Source organism: Dendropsophus ebraccatus, chromosome 9 (assembly GCF_027789765.1).
Source record: "Dendropsophus ebraccatus isolate aDenEbr1 chromosome 9, aDenEbr1.pat, whole genome shotgun sequence".
NCBI lineage: Eukaryota > Metazoa > Chordata > Amphibia > Anura > Hylidae > Dendropsophus > Dendropsophus ebraccatus.
This window is the reverse complement of record NC_091462.1, coordinates 60,882,852-60,903,019: the sequence shown is the minus strand read 5'-3', so window position 1 is coordinate 60,903,019 and position 20,168 is coordinate 60,882,852. Positions and strand designations below refer to the sequence as shown.

General features: G+C 42.2%; 1 protein-coding gene across 4 annotated transcripts in view; it reads left to right on the top strand.

Annotated features, from left to right (window-relative positions):
• PTH2R (parathyroid hormone 2 receptor) overlaps positions 1–20,168 on the top strand; it is a 264,780-nt gene that overhangs the window by 210,114 nt on the left and 34,498 nt on the right. For all 4 annotated transcript variants that reach the window (XM_069985313.1, XM_069985314.1, XM_069985312.1 and 1 more), the window contains 2 exons: positions 11,773–11,839; positions 18,924–19,018. In XM_069985313.1, coding sequence (XP_069841414.1) covers positions 11,773–11,839; positions 18,924–19,018 — 162 coding nt within the window. The remainder of the gene's footprint in view (positions 1–11,772; positions 11,840–18,923; positions 19,019–20,168) is intronic.

Below are 20,168 nucleotides of genomic sequence, written 5' to 3'. Positions count from 1 at the left end.
CACCCTAGATTGTCCGTAACCACAGCAGGTTGCCTGTAACCATACCAGATTGTCTGTAACCACAGCAGGTTGTCCGTATTCACCCCACATTGCCCGTAACCACCCCAGGTTGCCTCTAACCACACCAGGTTGCCTCTAACCACACCAGGTTGCCTGTAACCACCCCAGGTTGTCGTAACCACAGCAGGTTGCCTGTGACCACCCCATGTTGACCGTATCTACCCCAGATTACCCGTAACCACCTCAGACTGCCCGTAACCACCCCAGATTACCCGTAACCACCTCAGACTGCCCGTAACCACCTCAGACTGCCCGTAACCACCTCAGACTGCCCGTAACCACCTCAGGCTGCCTGTAACCACCTCAGACTGCCCGTAACCACCTCTAGATTACCCGGAACCACCCCAGACTGTCTGTAACCACCCCACATTACCTGTAATCTAATTTTTTTTATTGTATTTTAGTAACTGCGCTATTCTAATAACTGTTACTAGCTGCGGTTTTGCTCCAGCAAATTGGCGCTCCTTCCCTTCTGAGCCCTGCTGTGTGCCCATACAGTGGTTTATGCCCACATATGGGGATCCGTTGTACTCAGGAGAACCTGCGTTACAGATTTTGGGGTACATTTTTTCTCCTGTTCCTTGTGAAATTTAGAAATTTCAAACTAAACCAACATATTTTTGGAAAAATTCAAGTTTTTCATTTTTACTGGCCAATTTTGAATACTTTCCTCTGATACCTGTGGGGCCAAAATGCTCATCCTACCCCAAGATGAATTCTTTGAGGGGGTGTACTTTCCGAAATGGGGTGACTTTTGGGGGGATTCTATTCTGTAGACATTACAGGGGCGCTGCAAACGCACCTGGTGCTCAGAAACTTCTTCAGAAAAATCTGCAGAGAAAATGCTAATTGGCGCTCCTTCCCTTCTGAGCCTGGCTGTGTGCCCATACAGTGGTTTATGCCCACATATGGGGTACCGTTCTACTCAGGAGAACCTGCGTTACAGATTTTGGGGTGAATTTTCTCTCCTATTCCTCGTGAAATTGAGAAATTTCAAACTAAAGGAACATATTATTGGAAAAATTCGAGTTTTTCATTTTTACTGTCTACTTTTGAATACTTTCCTCTAATACCTGTGGGGTCAAAATGCTCACCACACACCAAGATGAATTCTTTGAGGGGTGCACTTTCCAAAATGGGGTGACTTATGGCGAGATTTTACTCCGCTGGCACTACAGGGGCACTGTAAACCCACCTGGCGCTCAGAAACTTCTTCAGCAAAATCTGCATTGAAAAAGCTAATTGGCGCTCCTTCCCTTCTGAGCCCTGATGTGTGCCCATACAGTGGTTTATACCGACATATGAGGTACCTTTTTACTCAGGAGAACCTGCGTTACAAATTTTGGGGTACTTCTTTTCTCTTGTTCCTCGTGAAATTGAGAAATTTCAAACTAAAGGAACATATTATTGGAAAAATTCGAGTTTTTCATTTTTACTGTCTACTTTTGAATACTTTCCTCTAATACCTGTGGGGTCAAAATGCTCACCACACCCCAAAATGAATTCTTTGAGGGGTGCACTTTCCAAAATGGGGTGACTTATGGCGAGATTTTACTCCGCTGGCACTACAGGGGCTCTGCAAACACACCTGGCGCTCAGAAACTTCTTCAGCAAAATCTGCATTGAAAAAGCTAATTGGCGCTCCTTTCCTTCTGAGCCCCGCTGTGTGCCCATGCAGTGGTTTATGCTCACATATGAGGTACCTTTTTACTCAGGAGAACCTGCGTTACAAATTTTGGGGTACTTTTTTTCTCTTGTTCCTCGTGAAATTGAGAAATTTCAAACTAAAGGAACATATTATTGGAAAAATTCGAGTTTTTCATTTTTACTGTCTAATTTTGAATACTTTCCTCTAACACCTGTGGGGTCAAATTGCTCATCCTACCCGAAGATGAATTCTTTGAGGGGTGTACTTTCCAAAATGGGGTGACTTATGGTTTTTTTTCTCTCTGCTGACACTACAGGGGCTCTGCAAATGCACCTGGCGCTCGGAAACTTCTTCAGCAAAATCTGCAATGGAAAAGCTAATTGGCGCTCCTTCCCTTCTGAGCCCCGCTGTGTGCCCATGCAGTGGTTTACGCCCACATATGGGGTACCGTAGTACTCAAGAGAACCCGTGTTACAAATTTTGGGGTGCTTTTTCTCTCATGTTCCTTTTGAAAATGAGAAACTTTAATCTAAATGTATATATTATTGGAAAATTTTAACTTTTCATTTTCAAAAGTGTTTTTAACCCCCTCAAGACCAAGCCTATTTGCACCTAAAAGACCAGGCTCATTTTTCAAAATCTGACCTGTCTCACTTTATGCGCTTATAGCTCAGTGATGCTTTAACGTATGCTAGCGATTCTGAGATTGTTTTTTCGTCACATATGGCACTTTATATTAGTGGCAAAATTTGGTCACTACTTTGTGTGTTTTTTGAGAAAAACATCAAAATATCATGAAAAATTGAAAAAATTAGCATTTTATGAACTTTGAAATTCTCTGCTTCTAAAAAAAGAAAGTTGTATTACATAAATTAGTTACTAAGTCACATTACCAATATGTCCTCTTTATTCTGGCTTCATTTCATAAACATATTTTACTTCTTTAGGGTGTTACGGGGCTTAGAAATTTATCAGCAAATTACCACATTTTCGTGAAAGTTTCCAAAACTGATTTTTTTTAGGGACCAGTTCTTATTTTAAGTTGATTTAGGAGGTTTGTATACTGGAAACCCCCATAAGTGACCCCAATTTGGAAACTAGACACCTTAAAGAATTAATCTAGGGGTATAATGAGCATTTTAACCCTACAGGGGCTGGAGGAAAGTCACTGGGTGCTAGGTGTGCATTATAGGAAGTCACAGTGAACAGTGTCCATCTTGATACCTCACTGGGTGCTCATTTACCAATGTCCACTGCTGTCCTGGGAGAGTTTCCAAGTAATTCGCTCATCTCTAACAATGACTAACAATAATTTAGTGACTCAAAAAAAAACAAAAAAAAACATCACTTCAAATTCACCTAAAACTACATTAAACACCACAGTAAATAATGTTAATGAGTAATTTTTTATTTATAATCTGCAGTTATCTGCAAAGTAACTGGTGATCGAGGGGTGTTAAATGCAGGAGCTTGGTACTTGTCACAGGTCTTTTTAAGAACACTTTAACCTCTGCTATAGCAGGAAAACTGTGTTTTGGAATATGCTTTAGGACTTGAACAGTCTCTTAGTTGAGTGACTTAAAATTTTTCATTTAACCTCTTCATGACCAAAGGTCATTGATGCACAGAAGTCAAGGTCAAATTAAAGCAAATTTCCTCCACAACTTCATAACGCTTTTATTTTCCACCTACAGGGCTGGTTGGGGCGTCATTTTTTGCACCATGATCTATAGTTTTTATTGGTATATAGGTGTAAAAGAAAAGTTTTGATTGCTTTTTATTCACTTTTTTCTGATGTAAAATTAAGAAAAGATCAGCAATCCAGTCTCCCCCTTCCACCTTTTCATTTACGCTGTTGTTCACCTTGCTGGATCAATATTGTTATATTTTAATAGATTGGACAATTCCTAACATGTTTATTTTAAATATATATTTTTTTTACACATTTTCATTTGTATACTGGGAAATAAGGTAATTTAAGCTTCTTCTTTTGGGGAGGGGGGGGGGTATTTTATGTTTTTATGTTTTGTTTTGTTTTGTTTATTTTAATTTCAAGAGTTTTTATTTGTTTTTTTTTAAACCGTATACATGGTGTAACAAAAAATTAAAATTGTGAGAAATACAGCAAGAATACAAACTTATGTTCTTTTAGCATCATACCTATGCTTGTATAACAACAGTATAGGTACACTGCAGCATGGCAAGTTAAGATTAGTAAATAGTAAAGAATATGTCTCAGATGATCACCCGACAGATACTGCAGTATCGGCCAGTTGAACATCTCTTCATTTTAATTGGAATGCGGGAACATTCAATTGTGTCCCTATTCAAATTAGCCATAGAGCAGAATGTAAAATAGGAAAGGTTGGATAACTATCTGTTGGAGAAGGCACGGTCTCAAATGGGGTTCGTGGCCAGGAGAAATTATCTTGAGTCTGGAACCCTTAATAGAGGACTCATGGGGGTCATTAGGAATCAGAGAGACAGTGGGGAAGTTCATGCCCTACGACTGCCTGATAAGTCTGTTGTGAACTCCTCGGGGGATATCTTGAAGGCATTCGGGAGCTACTTCCAGGACATATATAGTTCCAGTGGTAAAGAGCAGGATGAGCACCTGGAGGAATTACTTGAGTCTGCTCTCCTGCCTAGTTTAACACAAGATCAAGGTGAAATATTAGGGGCCCCTATTTCACTGGAAGAGTTGGAGGGTGTCTTGGAGAGGGCTCCGAATAGATCCTCTCCAGGTCAGGATGGCATCCCATTTGAAGTTTATAAAAGGCATAGAAAGGTCCTCCTCCCGGCGCTCCTTCAGGTTTTGGGGGGTTCGATCTCCGGGGGGTCACTCCCCAGGTCCATGAGTGAGGCTGAAATTATATTGATTTTAAAGGAGGGGAAGGACCCCCTGGAGAGAGAATCCTACAGGCCGATATCTCTACTCAATGTAGATGTGAAGCTTTTTGCTGGAGTGTTGGCCGCGCGGCTTAACAAAGTAGTGGGGGGCCTGATTGGGGAAGACCAGACTGGCTTCATACCAGGGCGCCAGATTAAGTCTAACTTGAGGAGATTATTTGTAAACATGCAGTTAGCGGGCGGGGAGGGTCCCCACTCCATCTTGTCATTGGATGCGGTTAAAGCCTTTGATAGGGTGGAGTGGGGATACCTCTGGGTAGTGATGGAGAGGTTCGGTCTGGGGAGGGGGTTTATAGAGTTGGTTAAACTGTTATATAGGGATGCGAGGGCGACGGTCGCGGTTAATGGATTGCACTCTGCTGCTTTTGAGCTGGGTAGGGGGACTAGGCAAGGTTGCCCTCTCTCCCCCTCACTCTTTGCCCTTAGTATAGAGCCAGTAGCCAACTTAATTAGACTAGATCAGAGTATAGTTGGCTTTGGGGCGAGGGGTGAGGGGGACAGGGTGTCCCTTTACGCAGATGATATGCTTTTGTTTCTACGGGACCCCGTAACGGCTGTCCCAAGGGTTATCGAGTTGATACAGCAGGTGGGGAAGTATTCGGGCCTTGGGATTAATTGGAAAAAATCGGTTTTAATGCAACTGGCCTTGGAGGGCGATCTGTCCTTTCCACAGCTGCAGGTCTTGGGAAAGGGTGAATCCTTTAGATATCTGGGGATTCGGATCTGCCAGAACTTGGCGGCCTTCAGTGATCTTAATCTAGTTCCGCTGATTAGAGAGACAGAGGATAAGGTGAAGGTATGGCATAATTTGCCCCTCTCTAGGGCGGACCGGTTGGTGTTACTGAAGGCGGTCTTGCTGCCCAAATTTTTGTATATCTTTGGGGCTGCCCCGGTTTGGGTAGGCCAGAAGGTCTTTAAGAGGATAAGGAATATTTGGAATTTCCTGATTTGGGGGCGCAAACGTGTCCGTATTAAACTAGAACTATTGACAGCGCCTAAGAATAAGGGAGGGCTTGGCCTTCCGTCTATGGAGATGTATTTACTGGCTTCCCAGGCCTTCTGGCTTTTGAACTGGAAGGATAACCCCTTCTTTTCCCGATTAGGAGAGGGGGCAAGAGATGTCTCTTTAGATATCTTTCAGATCCTTGACGCCGGAATATTGGAAAAGGGAGTAAAAGCTGACTGGCCGATGGTGGTCGCCCTGGTTAGAACTTGGCGGGAAGTAAAAAAATGTCTGGGGCTGGAGGGTTTCTTGAACTTCTCTCCTCTTTGGGATCATCGGGAGTTGGTGGAGGTTAAGAAGCTAGAGGATCTTTATGGAGTATTTGGGCGCGACCTGAGGTTGATAACTGATTTAGTGGTTATGGGGAAGATTAAATCTTGGGAGCAGGTTAGGGAAGAGTATGGGTTTGCGGGCTCCCGTTGGTTTGATTATTTGCGTCTTTCCAGGGCACTAAAGATGGACCTCAGAAAGACGGAGTATAGGCTCGGAGCAAATATAACACTGAATAAGTTAAGAGGGCTGGGTAGTAGATCTAATGGGGTCTCAATATTGTACAAATGTTTTATGCTAGAAAAAGAATGGGTTTTTGGGAGCCAGAGCGCCTGGGAAAGGGATGCTGGGATGAAGGTGAACTGGCCAGTAGTGTATAGTAACATAAAAAAAGTTGCGCCCTCGGTGAATCATCAACTTATCCAGTTTAATATCGTCCATAGATTATATTATACTCCCTCCTTCCTTAGTAAAATTAAAAAAAGAACTAATAATCTCTGTCCTAGATGTAAAAAGGAGGTGGGAGATTTGGTGCATATGCTCTGGTCGTGTGAGCAGTTGGGTCAGCTTTGGTCCGGAGTTTCTCGGGAGATAACTAAGGTTGTGGGTCTGTCCATAGGGGAGGACCTTCGTCTGTTTGTTCTGGGGGATACATCGGGATTACCTGTGGGGACAAGTAGGAAGCAGAGGACATGTGTGTTGAAAATGCTGTTTTGTGCAAAATTACTGATCATGAGAAGGTGGATATCCCCTCAGTCACCCAGTCTAGTGAAAAGGGAACAATGTGTGAAGCGTTATGAGTGTGTGAAGTGAGAGGATGAGGTTGGGGGGTTTTTTCTTCTTTTTTTTTTTTTTTTTTTTTTTTTTCTTTCTCTCTTTCTTTCTCTGTGCATGTTCTCGGGTGGGAGGGGGTGGGGCTGGGGAGGGAAGGAAGGGATTATATAGGGAGTACATAAACAAATTTGTCCTTTTGAGGATGTGCAAGGAATGTAATCTGTGAGGTACCTTCAGGGCGCCCGGTGGACATAGTATTATAGCGGATGTTTGGTGCGTGAATGGGGCTGTGGGGTGGCTGCGCGCTGGCCGGGCTGGGGGGGGGGGGGGGGCGGGCGGCCTGGAGCGCACCGGTCCGCCGGCATGGTGTTTGGGGGCAGACCGGCCAGGGTGGTCGGCCGTGAGAGGGTCGAGTGAACTGGCTGGAATTTGTTCGGTTCATTGACCACTGTTAAGTTACTATTTAAAGCTTGAATGGAAAGTATATGAAATGAACCCGGTCGTTTGATGGGGACCGCAGTCCATAATAGATGGACTATGGAAGCCGTTGGATTGGACAGGGCAGTTGTCCATAGGACCCGGCGCACAGGGCCCGTGGATAGCCGATTTGAACGGAGTTTGAGAGTTTCAGGCTTCGGGTTTTCCTCCTTCCTCTCTTCCGTCTGTGGCCAGTGTAGGCCTTACCGGGGCTGGGCTGGCAGGATAGGGAGTTGAGGTTGGTTGTGATTACCTGAGCAGGTTGTTGTCTGCGGACGGCACTGTGCAGAGGTGGAGGGGGTTGGCTCTGGGCTTGTCTGCCCGTCTCCCCTGGCCTCGGCTCGGCGGGGGCGTGGCTACTCAGCAGCCTGGTGGGATGAGTGTGTTAAAATAAGGGTAGGATGGGTGTTGGGTTAGGTAGGATAGGAGTAGAGAATAAAGGGGCGCCCTGCAGGTTTTACCTCATGGAGGAAAGGGTTAAATTTGTATTTAATGAGGAGTGTTTTGTGACTGTACTCCCAGATTGGGACTGTTGTTCTTCAGTGTTTTTATGTGACTGTGGGGCTGGGACGGGAGGGGGGGGCTTGGGTTTGTTTGTGTTTAATAATATTAAAATATTATAAATAAAAAAAAAAAATAAAAGGGCAGAGAGACAGCCAATCACGGATCTCATATTAAAGGCCTATACCAATCATAGGATAAAATATTCAGAAAATCCCTTTAAGGTTGCTCATTGGTTCAAAAGCTGCAGATGACAGGTACATTTGGAATCCTTTCTATTAGAAACACAGATGGGTCACATTTACATTAGCAGCAGCAAACATTTCAGGACTCCCTTTTACTATAAGGAATATTAAAATTGTAAATCCTGAGGCTGTACATTTTCCTATTGAGAAGGTTGGTGCAGAGTCATTTTTGCTGTGTAATACTATGTGAGTAGCCCTATTCCTCTCTATTAATCCACTTTAGCCAAATATATCTATATCGCACAATAAAGAAAAAACTGATTATTTACCGTGTAGCTGCAGAGGCCTATGTACTGTTGTTCCTGCATCAACCTAGAATGGACAATGGGGAGGAGCATGAATGGGAGCAGCCTATCAGCTTTAGTGCTGTTGATTGACACTGCACTCCTTACAGCGCACCCTCTTGTCTGTTTCAGCTTGATGCCGGCCCAGTTCACAGCCACAGACTTACTTTCAATTGAAGGTTTACATAAAAAGCAATATGGGTAATATTGACAACAAAGTTAAATCCCGATCACTCAGTGACTATGAACAAATTATGGAAACAGCCTGTGTATTCTATAGATAAAAGCACTATACATCTTTTGCACCCCCCACAATCTCTTACTTTTTCCTGGAATACCCCTTTAAGGTCGTTTTACATAGACGCTATGCACCATTTTTTACAAGCTTGAGTACCTAAAGATGCATATATTATAGAGAGATGCCATGATAGTAAGTGATCTGACTTATGTAATAGATAAAAAGCTGAAAACACACATGCACTTGTGAGAAATTGCTTTTATTCCTCTTGTAACAGAGAAAAAAAAAAGGAAAAAAAGGGAAAAAAAAAAAAATAAATAAATTAGTTACTAAGTCACATTACCAATATGTCCTCTTTATTCTGGCTTCATTTCATAAACATATTTTACTTCTTTAGGGTGTTACGGGGCTTAGAAATTTATCAGCAAATTACCACATTTTCGTGAAAGTTTCCAAAACTGATTTTTTTTAGGGACCAGTTCTTATTTTAAGTTGATTTAGGAGGTTTGTATACTGGAAACCCCCATAAGTGACCCCAATTTGGAAACTAGACACCTTAAAGAATTAATCTAGGGGTATAATGAGCATTTTAACCCTACAGGGGCTGGAGGAAAGTCACTGGGTGCTAGGTGTGCATTATAGGAAGTCACAGTGAACAGTGTCCATCTTGATACCTCACTGGGTGCTCATTTACCAATGTCCACTGCTGTCCTGGGAGAGTTTCCAAGTAATTCGCTCATCTCTAACAATGACTAACAATAATTTAGTGACTCAAAAAAAAACAAAAAAAAACATCACTTCAAATTCACCTAAAACTACATTAAACACCACAGTAAATAATGTTAATGAGTAATTTTTTATTTATAATCTGCAGTTATCTGCAAAGTAACTGGTGATCGAGGGGTGTTAAATGCAGGAGCTTGGTACTTGTCACAGGTCTTTTTAAGAACACTTTAACCTCTGCTATAGCAGGAAAACTGTGTTTTGGAATATGCTTTAGGACTTGAACAGTCTCTTAGTTGAGTGACTTAAAATTTTTCATTTAACCTCTTCATGACCAAAGGTCATTGATGCACAGAAGTCAAGGTCAAATTAAAGCAAATTTCCTCCACAACTTCATAACGCTTTTATTTTCCACCTACAGGGCTGGTTGGGGCGTCATTTTTTGCACCATGATCTATAGTTTTTATTGGTATATAGGTGTAAAAGAAAAGTTTTGATTGCTTTTTATTCACTTTTTTCTGATGTAAAATTAAGAAAAGATCAGCAATCCAGTCTCCCCCTTCCACCTTTTCATTTACGCTGTTGTTCACCTTGCTGGATCAATATTGTTATATTTTAATAGATTGGACAATTCCTAACATGTTTATTTTAAATATATATTTTTTTTACACATTTTCATTTGTATACTGGGAAATAAGGTAATTTAAGCTTCTTCTTTTGGGGAGGGGGGGGGGTATTTTATGTTTTTATGTTTTGTTTTGTTTTGTTTATTTTAATTTCAAGAGTTTTTATTTGTTTTTTTTTAAACCGTATACATGGTGTAACAAAAAATTAAAATTGTGAGAAATACAGCAAGAATACAAACTTATGTTCTTTTAGCATCATACCTATGCTTGTATAACAACAGTATAGGTACACTGCAGCATGGCAAGTTAAGATTAGTAAATAGTAAAGAATATGTCTCAGATGATCACCCGACAGATACTGCAGTATCGGCCAGTTGAACATCTCTTCATTTTAATTGGAATGCGGGAACATTCAATTGTGTCCCTATTCAAATTAGCCATAGAGCAGAATGTAAAATATGGCCAGGCGCCATACTTTACATGGTGAGAACAGGCTATCTTGTGCGGCCACTGTTCAATGAATAGTGGCCGCACAAAATAGACCTGTCAGGTATTCTGTGCGGCCGCATAGAACACTGGTCATAGTGTATAGCGTGTATACACTTTGGCCCTTGTTCTATACACTACACTGTAATCGCACATTGTTAATAAACAGTGGCTGTTGTAACTTGCAATAACGGCCATTGTTTATTGTATGCCTGAATTGATTTTGTCTAAGAAAATATTTGTAGACATAGCAAAAGGCTTCACTATAGTCCCTATTACAGTTGTACAAATAAGGATGAATTAGGAAGGATTCGGGGAAAGCTGTTCCCGATGTGGGTCAAAATCTCTGAAAGATTAAGGGGAGCGTACACAAAAACTGGACTTGATCCATGGATACCAAGCCTTCAAAACTTTAAGCTTTTCCAATATCTCAATAACAATGTTTTCATTATTGCAAACAGAGACAGGCTAGTTTTCTGTATTTCATTTTTTTTTATACTTAGAAGACTTATATATGCAGTCAATATGCAGTGTATATACTGATCAATGCTATGCTATTTCATAGCATTGATCAGTACTATCAGCTATCTGCACATAGAGTCTGCCTGAGGGCATACTCTATGAGAAAGTCAGCGAGTATTTTACCCCCGGTTTTCAGGGAGAGTGATCGCCCCCCCTCCCGTAGCCATACTGCGACAGGTGCTGCTTATCCTGTAACTAACTTCCTTAAATGCCGCAATCTCTATAGATTGTGCATTTAAGGGGTTGCCTGTCATTATCTTTGGAACAATATTGTGTTTGGGGCCGATCACATTGAAGCATCCCCGCACACATTAAACCCTTTAAGGGTGCGTTCACACCTACCGCATCCGCAGCTTATTTTTCAGCTGAAATCCGCAGGTCTGGTAGTGCAGATTTCAACCTGCGAGAAATCCGCGTATTTGTGCGTTTTGCGGTTTTTCCGCAGCAAGTTTATCGCAACTGAAATGTCAGTTTAGAATGAGAGACATTTTAAACTGACATTTCTGTTGCGATAAACTTGCTGCGGAAAAACCGCAAAACGCACAAATACGCGGATTTCTCGTAGGTTGAAATCTGCACTACCAGACCTGCGGATTTCAGCTGAAAAATAAGCTGCGGATGCGGTAGGTGTGAACGCACCCTAATGGTAGGAATATTTATATACGGGGCAGGGGGCTTTGGCAGTAGGAACATATACAACCATATTGGTTGACGTGAGGGGGTTAAGCCATATTACCCTCATTCTCTACCAACATAGTTTTATTTTTGGTATTTGTGTCACATAACTTTTTAGAAAGTAAAATGCACTGAAATTTTTTGATCATCTTTTGGAAATATTGCTTGTTGCACATTTTTTTTTTTTTTTTAAATGACAAAAATACAGTTCACAATATGAAAATTTACCCTATATTAACTACTGCAGGTACATGTGTACATACATACATAAATACATACATATTTCAGGTTTAACTTATTTTAGGTTATTCTTCTTACTTTATTTTTAAGATGCTGGGAACTAAGTGCTGGAGACATCAAATGGATTTACCAAGCACCTATACTAACAGCTATTGGGGTGAGTATGGTTGCCTAAGTCGGCAGTTTATAAAGTAAAATGACACTGTGCACAAATACTGTACAAACACTATGTATTATCTTAATCTTGATTAAGTAATTAGGGGAACACTAAAAACTGAAAATGCTCCGATATCCCAGCTGAGAAGATTGCAAAGAAATCAATTTAAGTATATCCATTGTAACTCCCTCATAATTTTTTGCCTTTCTGTAAGACAATTGGCATCTTACCTCTTCATGCCCCATCCCCTGTAAAAGCCATATGCTGCTCAGCATTTACCAGCCATAAGTGAGTAATATCTGTAAGCCATTGGCCCTGTTGTGTCTTCCCAGATTTCATTTCTAGCTTGGACATTCCTTAAAGGTCTAAGTTGTGATGCTGAAATTGAAATAAGGCATTTTCATTGGACCACCTGTAGTCGGGTAAATCAATGCTCAAATGTAACCATAGAGCTCCCACAAAATTATAACACCAAAAAAACGACACCATACAAACAATATAAGCAAATTTCATTTTAGAGTTAGGCTGAGTTCACACTATGTATATTTCAGTCAGTATTGTGGTCCTCATATTGCAACCAAAACCAGGAGTGGATTAAAAACACAGAAAGGATCTGTTCACACAATGTTGAAATTGAGTGGATGGCCGCCATATAACAGTAAATAACTGCCATTATTTAAATACAACAGCCATTGTTTTGAAATAACAGCAAATATTTGCCATTAAATGGCGGCCATCTACTCAATTTCAACATTGTGTGAACAGATCCTTTCTGTGTTTTTAATCCACTCCTGGTTTTGGTTGCAATATGAGGACCACAATACTGACTGAAATATACGTAGTGTGAACTCAGCTTAAGCTGTACAAGACGTGCAGGGGGTGGCATATAGATCACAATAATTGTTGCATGGAATGTTCATTAGTTTTCCCCCTTTTCATAGTATTCACTTTTCAGCAGAAACCTCCTCAAAAAAAAAAAAAAAAAAAAAATATATATATATATATATATATTTTTATATATATATTTTATATATATATGTAGAGTGTTAAAACATTTACAACAGTAGTAACATGGGTTGGATGGGGGAGCAGCTATATGTTTTTTTAAGGAGAAAAGAGAGAAGTATCAGAGACACCCAGTTAGGCACAGTGACAGAAAATGTGCATATGCAGCTTAGATTATTATTATTATTATTATTATTATTATTATTTTTTTTTATTAATTTATAAAGCTTCCTTAATTCCAGAGCGCTATACAAGCGATAGTGGTAACAAACAGGAACAATACAAGATCAAAAACACATTACATGAAGGCAAATGGCAGACTGGTAAATGGGGGAAGAGGACCCTGCCTGCAAGGGCTTACAATCTATAATATCCAGCATATCAATCTAATGAATGTAAAACTCTTGTATAAATCTATAAAACTATTATGTATATTTAAGTTTTATAATATTTTTTTTCTATTTCTCTATATCATCTATCTATCTTGATAAGTATAGTTCTGAAATGAGAAAATTTGTGAATTTTCCTGATACCTAATGCAATAAATAGTGTTTTATGTAATTAGATTTTAGGTTTCAGCAGCAATTATCTTCTTTAAATTATACTGACCTAGTATGTAAGAGGGTTAATTCAGAGTAACCTGTTGTGTCATTACGCACGTTAATGCACATGCATAAAAAGATGAAGCTTTTAAAAACCGCCTTTGGCAAGTTTTTAATGGGTATTACTGGCTGTTTTAACATCCTGAATGTAAGCACTTTGCATAAAAGCTTTGTAAATTAATGTCATGCACTGATTATTTAGAAATTATTTTGTGTCCTTACTAAATCATTTAACAAGCATGCAATGGATTAAGGGTTTATGCAAATAATTTTAATGTGTAATGCATACTTACATAGTTTGTAGATTTTATCATCCATATCATTATACTTATTAGAACGCTCTGTATTTGTTTTCTTCCATTCATTCTTTTTTTATTCGAGTGGGGGAATGTTACCTCAGGGTTTATGTTTTGTTTTTTTTTTTGTGGCAAGAAGTCACCTGAAGTGTTATTCTTGCCATCATAAAGTTCTCAACCCTAGGTAACTTTTCAAAGTCAATCAGTTTAAAAATGAATCTGTCAGGAACGGACAAACACAACCAGACAGTGGGCCCTGATCTGAACCTACCCACTGTCCCTTCCTAATTGCCTCAGTCAACCACAAAGACGCTCCCTGCTCTGAGTACGTGGAACACAAAACACGACAAAACACAATAGAGAGTAGTGAACAAGCAGAGTCAAACCATACGGGCAACGCGGTACAAAATCGGCATACAAAGAATAGTCACAGGTCTGACGGAAGGTTAGGAACACGAGTAAGCAGGCAGAAGGGAATTAGGACGGGAAACGCAGGAATAGACAGGGGAGAGCTGAGACCAGGGGTTACCTAATAGCCAGCGATTACATACTGGCAATGCTTAGACTTTATACTGGACCAGGAGCCCGGACCAAAGGCTGATTGGTTCGGCCTCCTGAGTCCAGTCTCACTGCAGCTGGTGTACTGCAGGCTGAGCGGCCGGGCGACCTGTCACTCAGCCTGAGTGCAAGACACATCAGCTGCATGCCGGCCGGCCAGCCGGCTGACAGTCATGTGAGACCACGGCGTCCCCGGTTGCTAGGGACGCCGTTGGGTCTCCATGACGTCACTCGGCTACGGCGGGCGGATCGACGGCGCGCTCCCGAGCCGACCGCCGGAGCCGAGCTGGAAGGAGACGCCGCTGGAGCCAGGTAAGGTAAGTTCCTGACATTACCCCCCCCCCTCTTATGAGGGGCCTCAGGACCCTTATCCACTGGACCGGGCTTAGACGGGTTCTGAGCATGGTATCGTCGGACCAACTGAGGAGCGTGCACGTCCCTACGTGCCACCCATGTACGCTCCTCTGGTCCGAAGCCCTTCCAGTGGACCAAGTACTGTAATGATCCCTGTACCCAACGGGAATCCAGAATTCCCTCCACCTCATATTCCAACTCACCCTGGATGACAAGTGGGGCAGGAGGAAGTGATGGGAACACCGGCTGCACATATTTCTTTAACAGAGCTTTGTGAAACAAAGAATGAATTCTTAAAGATGTAGGCAGTTTAAGTCTGAAAGTAACAGGATTAATGATTTCAAGAATGGTATATGGCCCGATGTATTTGGGTGCTAGTTTCCCGGATTGTACCCTCAGTTTAAGATTCTAAGTAGAGAGCCAGACCTTATCACCTACTGCATATTGGTGGCCAGATATGCGTCTTTTGTTAGCATACTCTTGGTAGGATTCTTGGGCTTTAACCAAGCTCTGATGAGTTTGGGCCCAAACTGTGCACAGTTTCGAAAAAATAGCCAAATGAAATCACGCCATTTGCCATGAGTATCTGACACAAAACACCTTAGAAATTGTTCCAGTGACTGGTTGACCCTCTCAGTCTGTCCATTGGTCTGGGGATGAAAGGCAGAAGAGAAGGATAACGAGGTACCCAATTTACCACAAAATTCTCTCCAAAACCTAGCAACAAACTGGACCCCTCTGTTGGAAACAATGTTCTCTGGTACCCCATGCAAGCGCAAAACATGATTGACAAACAGAGTGGCTAGTAAGCGAGCACTTTGGAGTGTACGTAGTGGGATGAGGTGACACATTTTTGAGAAACGATCCACCACAACCCAAATGACCGTCTTACCCCTAGACACAGGTAAATCTGTAATAAAATCCATAGATAAATGCGTCCAAGGTCTCGTAGGAACTGGCAGGGGATGTAATAGACCCTCCGGTGGTCTACGGGGAACCTTAGACCTAGCACAGGTTTCACAGGCTTCAACAAATGATTTAACATCACGAGCCCAGGTTTGCCACCAAAGGTGACGTGAGAGCAAGTACTTGGTACTTGCCACCCCCGGATGCCCTGCCAGCACAGAACTATGGATCTCCTCCAACACTCGGAGACGAAGATTCGGCGGCACAAACAGGAGAGATTCAGGTGTGTTATGGGGGGCTAGGTCTTGTGACTGCGCGATTAGTGTCACCAGGTCTGGTTGCAGGACGGATACCACAACCCCGGGCCTTAAAATCATATCGACCTTTGATTTTCGGAACTGTCTTCGAGATCAAAACTGCAGGAGAGGGCGTCAGCCCTGATATTGCGAGAACCAGGTCGATAGGTGATCTCAAAGTTGAATCTAGCAAAGAATAAGGCCCACCCGGCCTGACGTGAAGAAAGACGCTTGGCAGTATCGAGATATTCTAAGTTTTTGTGGTCAGTTAGTACAGTAACCTTATGCTTGGCACCTTCTAAGAAGTGCCTCCACTTATCAAACGCCATCTTAATAGCTAGTAATTCTCGATTATCAATATCATAGTTGCATTCTGCTTGCGAGAGGTTGGTAACTGGCCAGAGGTTGGTAAGGGTGTCTGATCCCTGTGACAAGACTGCTCCCACCCCTACCTCGAATGCGTCCACTTCGACAATGAATGGGCGCTCAAAATCCGGCTGAATAAAAACTGGAGCCTCTGAGAAGCAGTGCCGAAGTGTGTCGAAGGCCTTGATAGCCTCTGTGGACCAATGTACTAGATCCACCCCCTTTTTGGTCAAATCGGTAAGAGGTTTGGCTATGATAGAAAAACCCTTGATGAATTTTCTATAATAGCAAAACCTAAAAACCTTTGTAGGGCCTTCAGGTTGCCAGGCCGCTCCCAATTCTCAATGGCTGCTACTTTGATGGGATCCATACTTAATGAATCAGGGGTAATATTATAACCCAGAAACAAGACCTTTTGAATACCGAACTGGCACTTCGACAACTTGGCACAAAGATTCAACTTTGAGATCACCTATTGACCTGGTTCTCGCAATATCAGGGCTGACGCCCTCTCCCGCAGTTTTGATCTCAAAGACAGTTCCGAAAATCAGGTCGATACGATTTTAAGGCCCGGGGGTTGTGGTATCCGTCCTGCAACCAGACCTGGTGACACTAATCGTGCAGTCACCCTAGGCGGTCGCAGACAACCACGAAGACGTTCCCTGCTCTGAGTACGTGGAACACAAAACACGACAGACAGACAAAACACAATAGAGAGTAGTGAACAAGCAGAGTCAAACCACACGGGCAACGCGGTACAAAATCGGCATACAAAGAATAGTCACGGGTCAGGCGAAAGGTCATGAACACGAGTAAGCAGGCAGAAGGGAATTAGGACTGGAAACGCAGGAATAGACAGGGGAGAGCTGGGACCAGGGGTTACCTAATAGCCAGCGATTACATACTGGCAATGCTTAGACTTTATACTGGACCAGGAGCCCGGACCAAAGGCTGATTGGTCCGGCCTCCTGAGTCCAGTCTCACTGCAGCTGGTGTACTGCAGGCTGAGCGGCCGGGCGACCTGTCACTCAGCCTGAGTGCAAGACAGATCAGCTGCGTGCTGGCCGGCTGGCTGTCAGTCACGTGAGACCACGGCGTCCCCGGTTGCTAGGGACCGAGCCGACCGCCGGAGCCGAGCTGAAAGGAGACACCGCTAGAGCTAGGTAAGGTAAGTTCCTGACAGAATCCTGCAAAGCTGTCATAACTACAACTGATGTGACTCAGCATTCTTAGTAAGGAGTTATTGCTTTTGAAGCCACTGGAGCTTCTTTTCATTCTTTTCAAGTATGACAGCAGTCCTATATTTAGTAAGCACTATTACTAGATAAAACTCTTACAAGGCTTAAAGTGATATTGTTTCCCCCTTTTTTGTATGTGCAGGTCTCAGCACCATTTAAAAGCTTACATGCTGCTCAAATTGCTTTTCATCATTGGTGGGCAGTGTAATCTGGGGGACTTCAAGCCATTGTGCCTTGTCTTCCCGCCTACGTGAGCACCATAGTCTTAGCCCCCCTATGTCGTTATCAGCAGGTGGCACCCATACTGCAGTAGAAATCATCTTGTCAGGAATTTGTGGCACTGCAGTCGGGCAGTGACATTGCCATATCCTTGCCCTTACCGCATCTGCGCTACGTCGAGGAGATTTTCTGACCTCCACTGAAGAATAAGAGGGCAATGGCTGATGACTTAACAGAGGTGGGTGGAGACTACGGCATCAACATAGGTGGGAAGACAGGGGCAAAGCGGCCTAAAGCCCCGCCCAGATTCCCAAAAAGAAGATTTTCCAGCCCCCACTGAATTATGGGCGGCACCTGCTGATGATGTCATGGAGGGGGCAGAGACTATAGCAGAAACACGGGGGGCACAATGGCCTTAAGCCCCGCTCAGATGACACTTCCCACATATGATAAAGCACAATTTTGAAAAAACAAAAACAAACCCGTTTTATGTAGGTATATATAAAATATGCAGCATGTAAGCTTTTTAATGGTGCTCAGAACTGCACATTCTAAAAAGGGGGTAGCAACAATATCCTCCTTCCAGAGACATAAGAAAACCCAAACTCAGAAATATGAGATCTAGAGATGAGCAAAGGAAATCCAGTGAGTCCAGTGAATTTGTTAAAAAATTTAGTTTATTTACCTTTCCACGCTCCCCTGGTGTCCTCTTCCATGACTTCAGCCATGTGCTCAGACAATAACTGACTAAGGGGCAGCACCGTGGCCAGTGATTGGCCGAGCAGACTGTCACTCTCAAGACAGAATAGTGACAGCCTGCTCAGCCAATCACTGTCCGTGGTGCTGTCTGGTCTCAGTCAGTCAGAGGTTGGCTGAATAAGCTGTTACTTTCTGCTCAGCCATTTACTAACTGAGCACAGACAGAGCTACGCCAGTAATTGGCTCAGTGTGTGGCTGAAGACACGGATGAGGGCGTCAGACAGGTATGTATGGATTTTAGTTTGGTTTGCAAAGTTCGTGAATTTTGCAGTAAAAATTTGTGAACATTGCAAACTAAATTTTCCAATGTTGACTCGAGATTTAAAGTTTATGCTAAAAGAATGAAAGCCATTTGAAAAACAAAACAAAAAACAGTATTTTCTTTGCCAGCTAAATATATTATTATTATTATTATTATTATTATTATTATTATTATTATTATTATTATTATTATTAATCTTTGTGTAACCTTTTCTGTTTTTTAGTTAAATTTCATTCTGTTCTTGAATACAGTGAGAGTCCTTGCAACAAAAATCTGGGAATCAAATGCAGTTGGTTATGATGCCAGGAAACAATACAGGTAGTATTATTCCAGATGTGCTTATTTTGTATAGTTCTCTAGTTATATTCTTAAAAAACACATTTGTAAAGTTTACAAAAGGGAAAACAAAGCTCAGGTGTTTGACAACTTAGAAGCCTCATTGACTTAAAATCCATGTCAATGATTCTTGAGGGAAAAAAGTTTTCAAAATCAGCTGGTGTCAGAAAATAATACAGATTTGTAAATCCTTTACTGTGTCAGGAATTGTCCAAAGCAGTGGTAGGCTAAGTTCACACAACGTAAATTTTCTAGTAATCATGGCCGTTTTTGCCAATTTGCAACAAAAGCTGTGATGAATAGAAAATTTATGTTGCATTGCAGTCAATGGAATCCCAGACGGAGTGTTTACACATTGTATACACACTGGCCGGGATTGCTAGTTAAAAAACTGGCATGTCATTTTTATTTGGCCGCTATTCATTGAATAGCGGCCATACAGAACTGCCACTTAACTCAACGGAAAGTGCGGCTCCAGCCGCACTTTCCATTGTGTGCTACGGGGAATTGGGAAGTGGGCACACATGGATGCGCCTTCATCCCAATTCAGCACAAATAAAGTTGATCTGGACGGTACTGCAGTACTGGCTGGGATGATCTTCACTAAAACCGTCCGTTCTGCAACAGGGCCGGGTCATAGAACGGCCGGTTACTGACATGGATAGAGGTGAAAGCAGAGAGCACTGTGTAAGACCCCAAAGAAAATTACTCTTCCTGCAGGACATACAGCAGCTAATAAGTACTTAAACTCTTTTTATTTTGCATGTGCAAGAGTAAAAATTACTGAAGTTGCATAATTTGGTACACCAGCAGAACTGCAACCATGCAGATATAATGTAATCTACTGACTGCTATTTTAAAACTACTGACTGCCATTTTATTGTTTAATTATTTAGTAGAGGACACGGGGCCATAAAGGGGGTTTTTTTTGGGTAAACTAAATGCTGATGTTCCTAGAGTCCCTGGAACTTGTCCACTTCATTCTAACCATTTTCTTATGCCACTAGGCACTTGTCTTTTTTTCCTGGAGCAGGCTACAGCTTGTATACAATTTTTGAGGTGGCAAGCTGAATACACTTGTCTAGTGCCGATTTCACCTTTCCAGCAGAGTTTTTCTGAAACAAGGAGCTAG